Source organism: Eleutherodactylus coqui, chromosome 3 (genome assembly GCF_035609145.1).
Source record: "Eleutherodactylus coqui strain aEleCoq1 chromosome 3, aEleCoq1.hap1, whole genome shotgun sequence".
NCBI classification, from domain to species: domain Eukaryota; kingdom Metazoa; phylum Chordata; class Amphibia; order Anura; family Eleutherodactylidae; genus Eleutherodactylus; species Eleutherodactylus coqui.
Genome location: NC_089839.1, coordinates 30,914,803 through 30,928,954, shown reverse-complemented (window position 1 = coordinate 30,928,954; position 14,152 = coordinate 30,914,803). Strand labels below are relative to the sequence as shown.

Sequence of the window (14,152 nt, the reverse complement as noted above, 5' to 3'; positions counted from 1 at the left end):
CACACCGGACGCTGCATGAAGGACGGGAACTTTACTGCGGCCCACAGCGTGACATCCAGTTATCCCCCATCATGTGATACATACGTGTGCAGTGTGGGATACAAGTTATATGACTTTGTGCATCTATGACCAACACCTCGTGCGTCCCATGAAAACAGGTTAACCCCCTCCTCGCCAGGGGAACCTGCACATTAGGAGATTGTAATATAGCAGCTAAGTTCAAGGGGGACAATACCAGTTGTGCAAGGGATCCTGAGACCACCACTATTACGCCATGATGATCGACAACTGGGCATAGGGACTGCTAATGGTACACTGAAACTTAACAGGTTCTCAGAGGGCATTTCAGTAGTGACGGGTTAACAAAGAAGAATGACAGAACTTCTAGAGGAGACATCCAGAAAGACCTGCAAAACATCCAGAAAAGCAGCATTAACATCTGCAATTTACATACATCATATTACACAAGAGCAGTGACATCACTAAGCTCTCGAGCCATCAGTATATGTATATCTCACATCAGCGCTCTAGGTACCAGTTATATACATATTCTATATCAGTGACATCACAGCTCCCCAGCCATCGGTTATATTATACAGGAGACATCAGAACTTTGCAACCATCGGCTATCGATTATATAGAGGCAGTGACATCACTGAACTCTCCAGCCATTAGTATTAGCTAGAGAGCTGTGATGTCATCTCCTGTACATCAGTTATATACAGGGTGTAGTCAAAAAGCCAGATCCAGCACTATCTCTCATACTAGGGTCCTAGATTGAAATAACAATAGAATACTTGAATAGGAAAGCATGGATACGCTACACGATAAGGCGCACGGGCCCCACAACATGGACTTTAATTTTGTGTCGGAGCCCTGTACGAAATAGAGAGTAAAACCCAACTGCGAAGTTGAAGAGTAGCATGTGAGATGCAGAAATCCACTTTCCACGTCTCTAAGTCCCGTTGGACCACTGCTATGACTGAAGTAAGGAAAGCGTACTGGAACTGGCTTCTTTTTGCTACGATAGAGGAAGATCATCCAGGAAGTCATCCACCATCGTCTGCAGGAGATTCAGGTACCGATCCGCGTTGCATCTCTCTGGAATGAGCACAGGTCGAACGAGGCGATCACTGAGGTTCCCAGTGACCATCGTGTAGCGCATCCATGCCTTCCCATTCATGTACGCTAGTGTCATTTCAAAATAGGACCCCAATATTCAGAAATGGCGCTGGATCTGTCTTTTTGACTACACCCTGTATATTATACACGATCAGTGACATAAGTGCTCTAGCTATCAGTTATACATTATACAGTAGTGACATCACTGCTCTCAAGCCATCAGTTATATTATACAGGAGATTACATAGTTACACTGCAGCCATCGGTTGTATATTATACAGGTCCAGCGATATGATCGCTCTCTTAGGCCATCGGTTATATATTACATAGGAGCAGTAATGTCACAGCGCTCTCCAGTTATATTATAGAGCACCAACATCATTACGCTCTAGATATATAATAGCCACATATCCATACCTTTTCACTTCTCATCCGGTTTCTCATTGTCCACTAATGGGTCGTACAAGTAACAGCCGACATCGCCGATATTCACACCTGTGAGCAAAGGTCAGGAGTCGAAGGTGAAGAGTCAATTGTTCTGCTAGATTTACTAAAAATATACCTCCAGGGGCCACACACATCTGACTGGACACAGAGTAAGAATACTCACCTTTCGGTCCAAATAGATGACCATAGCAGGGAACGTGGCAGTATGGCAGACCATCGTGCTGCAAGAAGAGAGGGTGAGAAATAATTTGCTGATGGTATGGGGGGGGGGGGGGGACCCAAAAGAAATAGGAATTTAAAATGATCTATTTGTACATTTTGGAAACTTTTTCCCCCCTCGGGTTAAGAAACCTCAGACAGTGAGGCAAGGGTGTCATGCCATTTTTTTGTCAAAAATTGCTTAAAGGGGTATTCCATCTACGCAAAAGTGGTTGTCAAATGAATTGTAAAAGTTTACAAAGTGGTTCTGCTTTGGATTTTGTGTCTGCAACTCTAAAAACCATCTACTTCTCCTGGCACTTCAGAAGTGTTTATTCCCAGGTTGCCTTGGATATGACCCGTCGGCATTCTAGCGCTACAGATCAGGTTTGCGCCGTAACGGCTCCCTCAAAACTCCAAAAAAAGTAGCATGCCAGATTTAGGCACGTAATACACACCAATATAGGCTATTGGGGTTTTATATGCACACCAAATACGCATGTAATGAAGGAAACCCTTCCCATGCTTATTACAGAGGCTGAGCTTTCCCACATACATGACCATGGCTGATAACAGAGAACAGCACCCACTGAACGGTTACAGACAACTGTCCTCACCTCTGCATGACCGCCCGCGGTCAGAGTCTTGTTACAGCGCTGACACCGGAGGCACGGGCGATGCCAGTTCCTGCCCAGTGACATCACCTTCTCAGCTGTAAAGACAAGCGGCAATCAGACGCGACTCCGGGAAGCGCGACCCTCATCAAAACCCGCACTCACCAAAGTACACCGGCTCCCCGCAGCCTGGACACAGCGCCTTTTCCCCTGCAAATGTTCGGGTGGGAGTCACAACTGCAAGAAATGGAAAACATTATACTCATGTCAATCATTTCACTAATGATGGCTGACAACGAAAAACAAAAGAATTATTCCCGGTCCTACAGTCAGGATCAAATGGCTGATAGCAGAAGACAATAGATTTACCCAGCACACTGTTGAATCCGTATATATGAGGAGTTGGCCTCGTATCTGTCCTCTGGGGTTGGAGGCTTGTGATGGTGTGCAGCAGTTGTGGCCATGTGTCTAATATAAGCGTGTCAAGAGGGGTGTTGTCTCTCCTTAAGGAGAGCGCCCAAAAAAAAGTGTGTGAACACTCCTAGGGGGTGAGTGGGTCAGGGGATGGCATTGTCTCTCCCCAAGGAGAGCACCCAGAAGGGGTGTGAGAAGACATGAAAAGTGAGTAAGGAGATTTATAAGGCCATGCACACTCTTCTGGGTAATGCATGCAAATAGGGAAGATGGAACAATACCTCTGCAGCGCCACCTAGTGGATGGCATTATTCCTTCAAATCAATGTATGACTTTTTAACAAGTCTGTAAAACAATGATTGGGAATAGGAAACCAAGGCAGAAAACCACACATAAGTATAGGACCCCGTCACCTCTGAAGTCCATACAAACCTCTTGTTGGTGGTTTGGAGAGGTTGGTGCGGGCAGGGCTGGTGGGCAGAGGTGGTCTCTCAGGGGCACGCGGAGTCGTGTCATAGATGTAGGAGCCAACGCCACCGATGTTCACACCTGGAGAAGATGACAAAAGCAGCAACACTAACATGAGAGCGGGCAGCGCCTCCAGTCACTACACAGTGTGCACTGCAGAAGATATATTGAAACATGTGGAATCAGACAGACAATGTGGGACTGAGACCAAGCTACCCCCCCTACATAGATCACACCTGACCCCCCCCCCCCCCGTTATATATTGCAGCCACCTCTTACCCTCCATATACATCACATCCAGAAACAACCTGATGCAGACCCCCATCCTACAACACAGGCTTTTCGCCCGGAACAAAGATGTCAATGTGTTTGCCCTTCCTTCCTCTCCCAAGGAGGTCTTCACATGAGGATGTATATTCCATTGACATTGTGGTGGCCCAGTACAATGGCCCCCCATAACTGTATGAGTGCATTTGTCTTATCAGTGTCTTCTGTGTTGCATCAATTATGTGTATTGCATAGCTGCAGTACTGGAAGGGTTAACTGTCTGGTATGTGAGCTGACTGTCTGGGAAATGTATCCGTTTGTTTGTCAAGTGACCTTGTGAGATATTTGTGCTTGCAAGGCGTTTTTAAAGGAGTTCTGTTCTGAGTTCTGAAACAGTTCAGAGGGAGAAGAGAGGTCTTCAGGAGTTCCACACAGATCCATTCTAAACCACACAGGTTGCAGGTAAGAGGCAGAGCGAATGGACTACTACTCCCAAAGGTTTAGCAGCGTGAACCTGACCGTGATTGTGGACTGATAGAGATTAGAAGAGAGTGTGGTGCCGGGCCAGGACCTACAGATAACTGTGACTGTGGTTTCTCCTGATGTCCCGTGAGTTCTCCCCGTCACACCACCTGTCTAGGAAACTGCTGAACTGTATTTGCTGCTAAGGTTGAGTAAAACGACCGGTCACCCATCCATTTCCAGACGCAGGGTCTTAAAAAGTACCTGCGTATGTGTAGATTTACTCCGACAACCAGGAATCCTCCCACATAAGCAGCGCGTGAGAGTATTTACTCCACCATCTAGGAATTCCCCGCTGCAGAAGAAACGGTGGCGTCACGAGTGACTAAAAGGACTCAGGTACTCCCTAAGTGGGTTTCCCATTTATTAACCTGCCCTTGGACGTGTCACCGGTTACCCTCCGGGTGGGAGACTGTGGAGCCACCATGACAAGGCCCAAACTCTACCCCGCCGTCTCCTAGGCCCCGGTAACATCTGCATGCCTAAATTCAGATTTTGATACAGAATTCTGTCATTTTTCAATTCAGTTTCAGCATCTGCACACTGGAAATAGGGATTTTCGTACAAAGGTTTCTGCGCCCGTATAAAGTCACCCTAACACTAGAGGAAGGGTGCATCCATACAGTGGGCATGCCCAAAGTCCCTATAGTGGGTCTACACAATAAATGTTCATAGTCTGCAATCATAGAGACGTGGAGAAACAAAAATCAGTCACCCGGGCGGTGGGGCTCCAATCACGTGGGAATCAAGTGAATCAAAAAATGGAGATCTGTGCGCAGGAGGCCTCATCGTTCCGCAGACCCCACCTGTCCCATTTGTATTATATACGATCATATAACCTCCTTGTTTGTATCTGATTGGATAACGTAAACGTATGAAGAATAGCAAGAAACGAGGGTTAGCGCACCGGAAATGCGTGAGCACACACTAGAGCCACCATCACCACCACGGGAGAGGATGCACGTTCAGGCCGTAATCATCTTATAATGGACACTGATGTAATGCTTCACCCTCAGGATCTAAAAAAGGATGGTTCCCCAAACCCCCACTCAAAAATTAGCATGGAGTCAGCAGCACAGAGTATTTCAGAGGAAGAGTGTGCCGATCACATAGGTGAGCCGTGAACTATATGCCCCTCAGTGATCAGGTGCGAGGAGTGCGCCACGCACATGTCCTGACTAGAGATGTGCGAGTATACTCGCTAAAGGCAATTGCTCGAGCGAGCATTGCCTTTAGCGAGTACCTGCCTGCTCGAGCCGAAAGGTTCGGGTGCCGGCGCGGGGGAGCGGTGAGTAGCGGCAGTCAGCAGGAGGGAGCAGGGGGGAGAGAGGGAGAGAGAGATCTCCCCTCCGTTCCTCCCCGCTCTCCCCTGCAGCTCCCTGCCCGCCGCCGGCACCCGAACCTTTTGTCTCGAGCGGGCAGGTACTCGCTCATCTCTAGTCCTGACCCATCCACTGTTCACCAGACAATAGAAAATAGCAGATGAGGCGCAGCCAGGGGCATGAAGAAATTAGGAGGGTGTAAAAACCTTTCCAAACACGTAGTGATCCGTGAATAACCAGATATCATGCCCTCGGTATTACCAAGGGATAGTGGTTCTGTGTAGGGTGGGGCTTGGCGCTCAGTTATGGGGTGGGGGGGGCAACGTGAAAGAACTGCAGACGTCAGTGTGACCGCAGCAACCGTCCGTCCGAGCCATCACCTCACAGAAGATAACGCCACATTCCTTCCATGCGACAGCACAGTTTGTGGCTGATAAGGAGGTCTGCCTGCAGTCACAGGGCGCCAAAAGAGGTCACAAAGCCCCCAGTGGCGACTGAAGCACAGTGACTGTTGCTCACCCGTAAAGTCACCCCGATGTCACTGCTCTGCAACACATCCATATATACAACGCAGCACACAAGCAACCGCAAGGGGGAAGCATAACGTCCCCAAGGCGTGTGACGTCATCCGACGGAGTTCAGGAAACTTACCTTTAGGGCCAAAAAGGACAGCATAGCAGGGTTTATGACAATATGGCCGACCATCGTGCTGGAAGAAAGAGACAAGACATTAAGAAGTGCACAGGACAAGGCAGAGCGGGCAGGAAGCGAGAGATGGCCAGACAGGGCAGAGCGGGCAGAAGGGAAGGAAGCGAGAGATGGCCAGACAGGGCACAGCGGGCAGAAGAGAAGGAGGCGAGAGATCACAAAATAGAGTACAACATGCAGATGAGGAGAGAGAAGCACAACACTGTACAGGGAAGAACACACTGGACACTGAAAGAAGAACAGTACACAGCGCAGAGCACACTGCGCGCACACAGAGGACGGGCGAGAACAGTACACAGCGCAGAGCACACTGCGCGCACACAGAGGACGGGCGAGAACAGTACACAGCGCAGAGCACACTGCGCGCACACAGAGGACGGGCGAGAACAGTACACAGCGCAGAGCACACTGCGCGCACACAGAGGACGGGTGAGAACAGTACACAGCGCAGAGCACACTGCGCGCACACAGAGGACGGGCGAGAACAGTACACAGCGCAGAGCACACTGCGCACAAAGAGGAAGGGCAAGAACAGTACAGCGCAGAGCAGAGCAAAGTGATGGTGGTGCTACATCTGATTAAGGGGCGATGGTGGTGGCTGGATGCTGCCTCTACATTCCTGACACGGTTGTACAGGCTTCAGTACACACAGACAATGTGCCCAGCATAGATAATCAGGTCATTGGCAGCAGAACCATGGTGGAGGGATGCTGAACAACAACCCGCTTCCACTGCACCCCATCATACACTACTGGTACAACACTTAATATAAGAGGGACAACCCCCCATCCTGACAGCAGCCTGCACCCCAGGATTATACGATTTCAACTTCCAAAGTATTGCACCATATCCGATCCCCCTGGCATCGAGCCCCTTCCTGGCTGCAGAACCCTCTCCGTCCCCCACATTCCAGCGGCCAGGGAGGAGGGGGCACAGCTATTTTTAAGTTTCTTCCTGAGTTGTCAGACTGATCCACAGCCCAGGAATTTCCTCCATCACACAGGAGCGCTGCCGGCAACAAACCCCCACTGTTCTCACCCACAGACAGACTGTCATGCAGATGTAGCAGAGCTGAATAGGTCATTACTCTAGCTATCCCCCAGTATATAGGAGTGAGCTAGTATTACCTTGCTTAGTTATTCCTTTCTCGCTGAAGGGTCCTCCACGCTGAGGATCGCAATTTTGCCATGAAATAAGTGGGGGAAAACACCTTCCCCCAAAATTCAATTTTGCTCATGAGATGTCTGAGCGCCAGCGATGCTTTTTTTGTGCAAAAACATTGCTGCCACTTGCGAATTTTTTAATTTTTTTTTGCGAAAAAAATTGCAAGTTTGTGTGTTATGATGCAATATAAAGGAGGCTTCGTAGGCAAGCATGGGAGATAAAACGCTGAAAAATAGGCCATGTTGCGACTTTTTCCCCCCACATCACAAGAATGTAAAAAAAAAATGTAAAATCGCAGATGGGAATGAAACCATTGGTTACATAATTCCACGTCTTCACTCACTTTCACATCGCGTGATTTTATCCCAAGTGTGACGGCGCCCTTAAACAGCCGACCTCTTTCTTCGCAGATGGTCATGTGATCTCAGATCTGCTTGGGGTTATGTATTCATTTTCTAGTCAAGAGTCTCAGTTTCTGTGATGCTGTTACATGGATCTACCACTGAGATTGCCTACAAGGGGGGGTGCAGGCTCTCCTGTCACAGTTACTGATGATTATTACACAGCTATAATAGAGGAGATCACAGCTCATCCCCCTGACTGTATAGATATGAGCTACAGATCATAAAAGGTGAATACAAAAGGTTATGATAGTCAAACTGTCTCCCAAGCGGTAGAATGGGATAACCTTAGCTAATGCATCATGGGATAGAGGTGAAAGTGAAATAAAAAAATTTTTAAAAAAAAATCAATCGCAGCCAGCAGATGGTACGTGATAAGCATCAGACAAGAGGCTGCAGTACAGGGAAGTGGCTGCAATATACAGAGGAGACCTCAAGTGTGACAGGCACTTAGGTTAGGAGGGCTGGCATGGAAAAATGTTTTTTCACTGGAGTGGCCCTTTAAGGCATAATTTCAAAAGATTAAAAAAAAAAAAAAAAGGTTTGTGCCAACCGGTGTTATGGGGCCCGAACATTCTCCCAAAACACCCGTCCACCTGACAATCAGGCTGTGTAAAAGGACCAACAATCAGCTGACGAACGAGCAAACACTTGTCCATCAGCTGATCATTCAGTTTCAGCTAACATAACAATACCCCCTGATCGGCACTACATCCCGTGAAGCGGGCGATGCCCAGCTGGCCTAGGGGGACGAGAGACCGCAATTATGATTTTTGGATATCGTAAGCAGATTCTTGGGCCGTGTGAAAGAAAGTGAAGCGGGCGCCGCTTGAAATACGTGACAGTCAGTACTTGCTCATCGGGACGAAAGTTGGGTTCTTGTAAAATGACCCTTACCTGCAGTTCTAGCACCGCAGATAACGTGGATGTCACAGCACAATGTACCAACCGGGTCAGCTCTGCTACATCCCGCACACACGGCAGGGTGGAGCACTCTTGGATTTTGGGCGTTCTGTTCTTCTCCTGGGAAAATGATTTTCTATTGTGTTTGGTGCCCAAACCTGACAGGTCTCAGCGTGTCTGATGGTGGTGCGGGAGGATAATGATAATGTGGGAACACAACCATCCTCCGGCAGGGGCCCCGTCCTCGGCCCGAAGGGGGGCAGACTGCCTCCAGCAGGGGCCCCCGTGTACTCAGTCTGAGCAGAGAAGGTGGTAGTGGTGGGGCAGATGGCAGGGGCTCCCGTACTCGGGTCGACGAGATGGGGCAGACTGCCTCCAGCAGGGGCCCATATCCTTGGCCCGAAGGAGGCAGACGTCCTCTTAGAGGGGCCCTACAGTTAAGCTGGCACAGTTTTTGTTGCGCTCTGAGGGTGGAGCTTGTGGGGCCCCAGAACAGGTTCTTACCTCGGCGTGGCCCCCAGCTGACAGGACCTTGTTGCAGAGCTCACATTTCAGACAGAATCGATGCCAGTTCTTCCCCAAAGAGCTGACCTTCTCGGCTGAAAACAGAAAGCAGAAGCAGAGGATTGTCAGTGCGAGGTGTGAGCCCGACAGGTGGAGGCGCTCTCTGGGCTTGTATATAACAAGACAGCCCCTTACAGTGAACTACATGGGTAGAGTGTCAGCTCCTAGGACTACACTACAGCTATGCACTTATACAGACCACTTCCCATAAGTCCTGATAGGAAACCATCAAGAACAGAGCAGGAACCATAAGAGATCGTATAGACCGAAGATACAGTGTAGCTATAGGTGAGCAATATAGAGGCAGTAAATAGTACAGGTATATAGAATTACCACTGCTGCCACTATAGCCTCTTTCTACACAGCCCCCTCAGTAGAGGATTTTGTATATACAGGCCCCAAAACAGTCAGCTTCCTCTTACCTTATATACAGTCCCTTCTATCTCCTATATAGAGTAGGTGGTATATAAAGGGAATGGTGTAAAGAGGGTACTATATTATAGTGGATTCTGTAATAAATGCTGTATATAGCTTATATAGTGCATTCTGTATATAGATTTCCCCATATATGATAGATTTACCTCTATAGAGCTTCCAATAACTTATATGAAGCCCCATCTATTATATACAGCACCTTATAAAAGGTTTACAGTCCCTTCTATCCCCTACAAAGAGGCAGTGGTATATAGAGAGGATTGTATATAATGGTTGCTGTATATACAACCCCCTATAACTTATATACAGTCTCATCTGTCTATCTAGCCCCTTATAACTTAGTCTCCCTATATACATCCCCCTTATAACAGTTTCCTCTCTATACGGCCCCAATATACACTGTCAAAAAAGGCCCCAAAAACAATCACACCCCCTAGAAGGGGCTGTTTTTCTGTAAAACCTGGCATGCAGTTCCATCTCAGGCAGATCTGTTGGGGTGATTAGATGGACGGTCTTGTCGCCTGAGACCCTAATAGTGGTTCCCCCCTTGGCCTATAAAAGGCTCTCAGAGGCTCCTTGTGTAGAGCTTGTTGACCACTAGACGCCTCTAGAAGAGATTTCTCCCCGTTACCAGAGTCTGAGAGGGGCGCATTATTGGGGTGTGAGAAGCTGGATGGTCGTAGCGATGAATTCGGGACCCCAATGCAAAATCTCTAACGGGGCCCCCAACTATAATGCTTTCTTCATAGTACTGGGCTCTCTATATGGAGAAGAGAAGCCTTATGGGCCCCCTAAGGCTCCTGGGCCCGGGTGCAACCGCATTCCCTATAGTTACGCCCCTGGGTCACGCCATCGTTACAGGTCTCTGTCGGAAGCATCTCCAGGCGCTTGGCTGAAGGACATTTGGTCTCCTGACCCCCAATTACATGTACGGCCTTTGATACCCACAGTGGTGTCGTGAAAACTTGACACTGCGGAGTGGAACTGGGTTGTCTTCAGTGATGAATACAGGTTTAATTTGGATGCTCACGATGGCCGTATTCATAACTAGAGACCTCGGGGGGAGCGCCTCAATTCTGCCCCCCGCAAACTGCCCCCTGCTGGTGTAATGGTCTGGGGGCATCGCACACGACAGTTGGTCACCCCCAGTGGTGGTAGGAGGGATAATGACAGCTCAGCCATATGTTCAGGACATCCTGCAGCCACACGTGTTCCCCTCATGGTGGCTTCCAGCAGGATAAGCCTCCGCCATACACACAAGGGGGTCACAGGAAGCCCCCACAACATTGTCACACTTCTGTGGCTGCCTGGTGGCCAGATGTATTGCCAATAGAACATGTATGAGAACATCTGGGACTTCGATAGCCTACGAGTTTGCACGATCTAGAGGCTCAGTTACAGCAAATGTGGGGCGATATGCTGCAGGATACCATACAGAACTTGTATGCCTCCATGCCTGTCCGTATCACATCTTGTATCCAAGCTAGAGGGGGTACAACAGGGTACTAGAGCCTCCATGCCTGCTGTATCACATCTTGTATCCAAGCTAGAGGTGGTACAACAGGGTACCAGAGCCTCCATGCCTGTCCGTATCGCATCTTGTATCCAAGCTAGAGGCGGTGCAACAGGGTACTAGAGCCGCCATGCCTGTCCGTATCGCATCTTGTATCCAAGCTAGAGGCGGTGCAACAGGGTACTAGAGCCGCCATGCCTGTCCGTATCGCATCTTGTATCCAAGCTAGAGGCGGTACAACAGGGTACTAGAGCCGCCATGCCTGTCCGTATCGCATCTTGTATCCAAGCTAGAGGCGGTGCAACAGGGTACTAGAGCCGCCATGCTTGTCCGTATCGCATCTTGTATCCAAGCTGGAGGTTATACAACAGGGTACTAGAGCCTCCATGCCTGTCCGTATCGCATCTTGTATCCAAGCTAGAGGCGGTACAACAGGGTACTAGAACCTCCATGCCCCCCGTATCACATCTTGTATCCAAGCTAGAGGCGGTACAACAGGGTACTAGAGCCGCCATGCCTGTCCGTATCGCATCTTGTATCCAAGCTAGAGGCGGTGCAACAGGGTACTAGAGCCGCCATGCCTGTCCGTATCGCATCTTGTATCCAAGCTAGAGGCGGTGCAACAGGGTACTAGAGCCGCCATGCCTGTCCGTATCGCATCTTGTATCCAAGCTAGAGGCGGTGCAACAGGGTACTAGAGCCGCCATGCTTGTCCGTATCGCATCTTGTATCCAAGCTGGAGGTTATACAACAGGGTACTAGAGCCTCCATGCCTGTCCGTATCGCATCTTGTATCCAAGCTAGAGGCGGTACAACAGGGTACTAGAACCTCCATGCCCCCCGTATCACATCTTGTATCCAAGCTAGAGGCGGTACAACAGGGTGCTAGAGGCGGTACAACAGGGTACTAGAGCCGCCATGCCTGTCCGTATCGCATCTTGTATCCAAGCTAGAGGCGGTGCAACAGGGTACTAGAGCCGCCATGCTTGTCCGTATCGCATCTTGTATCCAAGCTGGAGGTTATACAACAGGGTACTAGAGGCTGCATACTATAAATGATCCTTTTCCTCTGATAGTGTAATAAATTACTTAGATCAGTGTTACAATCACACAAACTTTCCTTCCATCTCACAACTTCAGGGAGGGATTGGCTTATTGGTTTGTCGGGGAGTGTATACAGCCCCACCACTCTCTATATACAGACCCAATAACTTAAAAACACAGTCCTTTCCATATAGCTACATGTAAGAGGCGACTCTATACCTTATACACAGCCCTTTATAACATGTAGTCTCCTCTATATACAGTCCTATCATTAAATATATATATATATATATATATATATATATATATATATATATATATAGCCCATCTACATACAGGCCCCCATAACCTACATGTAACTAAATAACTTCTATACATCCCCTTATGACTTCTATAGTCTCCCCTACATACAGCCCCCTCTATAATGGAGGGGTTTGCATACTGAATGCTGTATACATAGCCCTAACACTCACCATAAAACACCGGGGAGAGGCAGCGCGGACACTGGGAGCTCATCGTGCATCCACCACCTCGAAACGCCGCTCACAGACTGCTCCGAACCGCACAGCGCCCCGCCCATCTGTACAGTGACCACAGGCTAAACCCCGCCCAGACACGCCCCTATCTGGACTCATAACTGCTGCCTTCGCTTACACAGCCACGCCCCTGTTCATTCATAATAGTTCACAGCCACGCCCCTGTACCTGCAGACTCCGCCCCAGTGTGCTTCGTACCTTTCCTCCTCGCACATCACAGGCTGACAGCGGCTCTGGGTGCGATGTGTTCTTCTAGGCGGCCGCCCTGCACTGCAGTGTAATATAGATATATGCGCCCTGCACGTTATGTTTTAGGGATGGCCATCATCCTCCAGGCTGCCCTCAGGACTAGGTCAGGGTGGGAAGTTAGGCAAATATTTCAATTCACTGACAGAAAGCACAGATCTTAGAAATGGTGAGTAATGGAATAAAACGACTATCTGAAGGTCGCAGGACTTTTTACTATCCAGAGAGTTAGCTTTATTTACATAGAACTGTACTGTCCCTTTAAGCCTCCCTGCCGGACCCACAATTCTCTTACAGGGTTAATGGCCAGTGGTCATATGACCATTGAGGTGTGGAAATTGACTCCTAGACTGCGAAATGTTAAAAAGATGTGGGCTTTAAGATCTAACAGAGATCTCGGGATTGTGAGATAAAGTGCAGCCAGAGCCTTCTCCATTTGGCTTGTGTCACAGTAACAATAGTGAAGAGGTTACTAGTAACATCCCTGGTGGTGTAGGACAGTGGAGGGGTTAAACAGGTTGCTCAGTACTTTTTAAAATCTTTTTCTATTGATGACTTATCCTCAGGACAGGCCATCAATAGCTGGTGGGCAGGGGTCTAACACTGGGCATCCCCTCCAATTACCGGTGCCACTGTCACTATGGAAAGCACAGAAAGCAGATTACGCCGACCATAGTACAGTATTGCACTGAATTAAATGGTAGCTGTTCCTGCAATACCAGCCCGGCCCACTGTGCTATGGTCAGCGCAATCTGCTTCCTGCACTGTCCAGAGTGACAGAGGCGCCAGTAATCTGCCAATCATCAATGAGCCTGGGGACAGGTCATCAATAGGAAAAATCTGAAAAGTCCTAGACAACCCCTTTAATAGTAACATAACCAATGGAGTGGTTAGAGGGGCTGTACAGTTAACATTGCACCTCTAGCTACAACTGTGTCAAAATAACAAAAAGAGAAGTATTTGCCCCTCCTCTGCCTCAGTGATTCCGGAGTTTGTTGTTGCTGATGATGTCATCAGAAGTCAATTAACTGCTGCAATTAATTAGAGGCTGCAGCGTCACCACTCTGATCTCCTGGCATCACGGTACCCAGGATGTGAGCCTGATACCAGGTGGTGATTCTGCAGCCTCTGATTGGCTGCAGTGGTCAAGGGACTTTCGATGACATCATCAGCAACAACAAACCCTGGGACCATGGTAGGGCTACAGCGCTGGATCCCTGCGGCAGAAGAGGGGTAAGTACTTCTCTTTTTATCATTTTAGCAC

General features: G+C 48.8%; 1 protein-coding gene across 1 annotated transcript; it reads right to left on the bottom strand.

The window, feature by feature from the left end:
* Positions 1–16: 16 nt before the first annotated feature.
* Positions 17–12,681, bottom strand: CRIP3 (cysteine rich protein 3). Its single transcript, XM_066595428.1, has 9 exons — positions 12,580–12,681; positions 9,055–9,149; positions 6,026–6,083; positions 3,228–3,344; positions 2,547–2,618; positions 2,385–2,479; positions 1,733–1,790; positions 1,540–1,617; positions 17–407 (listed from the first exon to the last, which is right to left on the bottom strand). Exons 1-8 carry the CDS (start codon positions 12,620–12,622, stop codon positions 1,544–1,546), a joined length of 612 nt encoding a protein of 203 aa, XP_066451525.1. The 5' UTR covers positions 12,623–12,681; the 3' UTR covers positions 17–407; positions 1,540–1,543.
* Positions 12,682–14,152: the final 1,471 nt, after the last annotated feature.

What these genes read in the sequence shown, in the direction of transcription:
- CRIP3 (XM_066595428.1), bottom strand. Translation starts at nt 12,622, where the DNA reads ATGAGCTCCCAGTGTCCGCGCTGCCTCTCCCCGGTGTTTTATG. An exon ending in CCTCTCCCCGGTGTTTTATG is followed by an intron (nt 9,150 to 12,579) that starts GTGAGTGTTAGG and finishes TTCTGTTTTCAG; the next exon opens with CCGAGAAGGTCAGCTCTTTG. An exon ending in CAGCTGGGGGCCACGCCGAG is followed by an intron (nt 6,084 to 9,054) that starts GTAAGAACCTGT and finishes TCTTTCTTCCAG; the next exon opens with CACGATGGTCGGCCATATTG.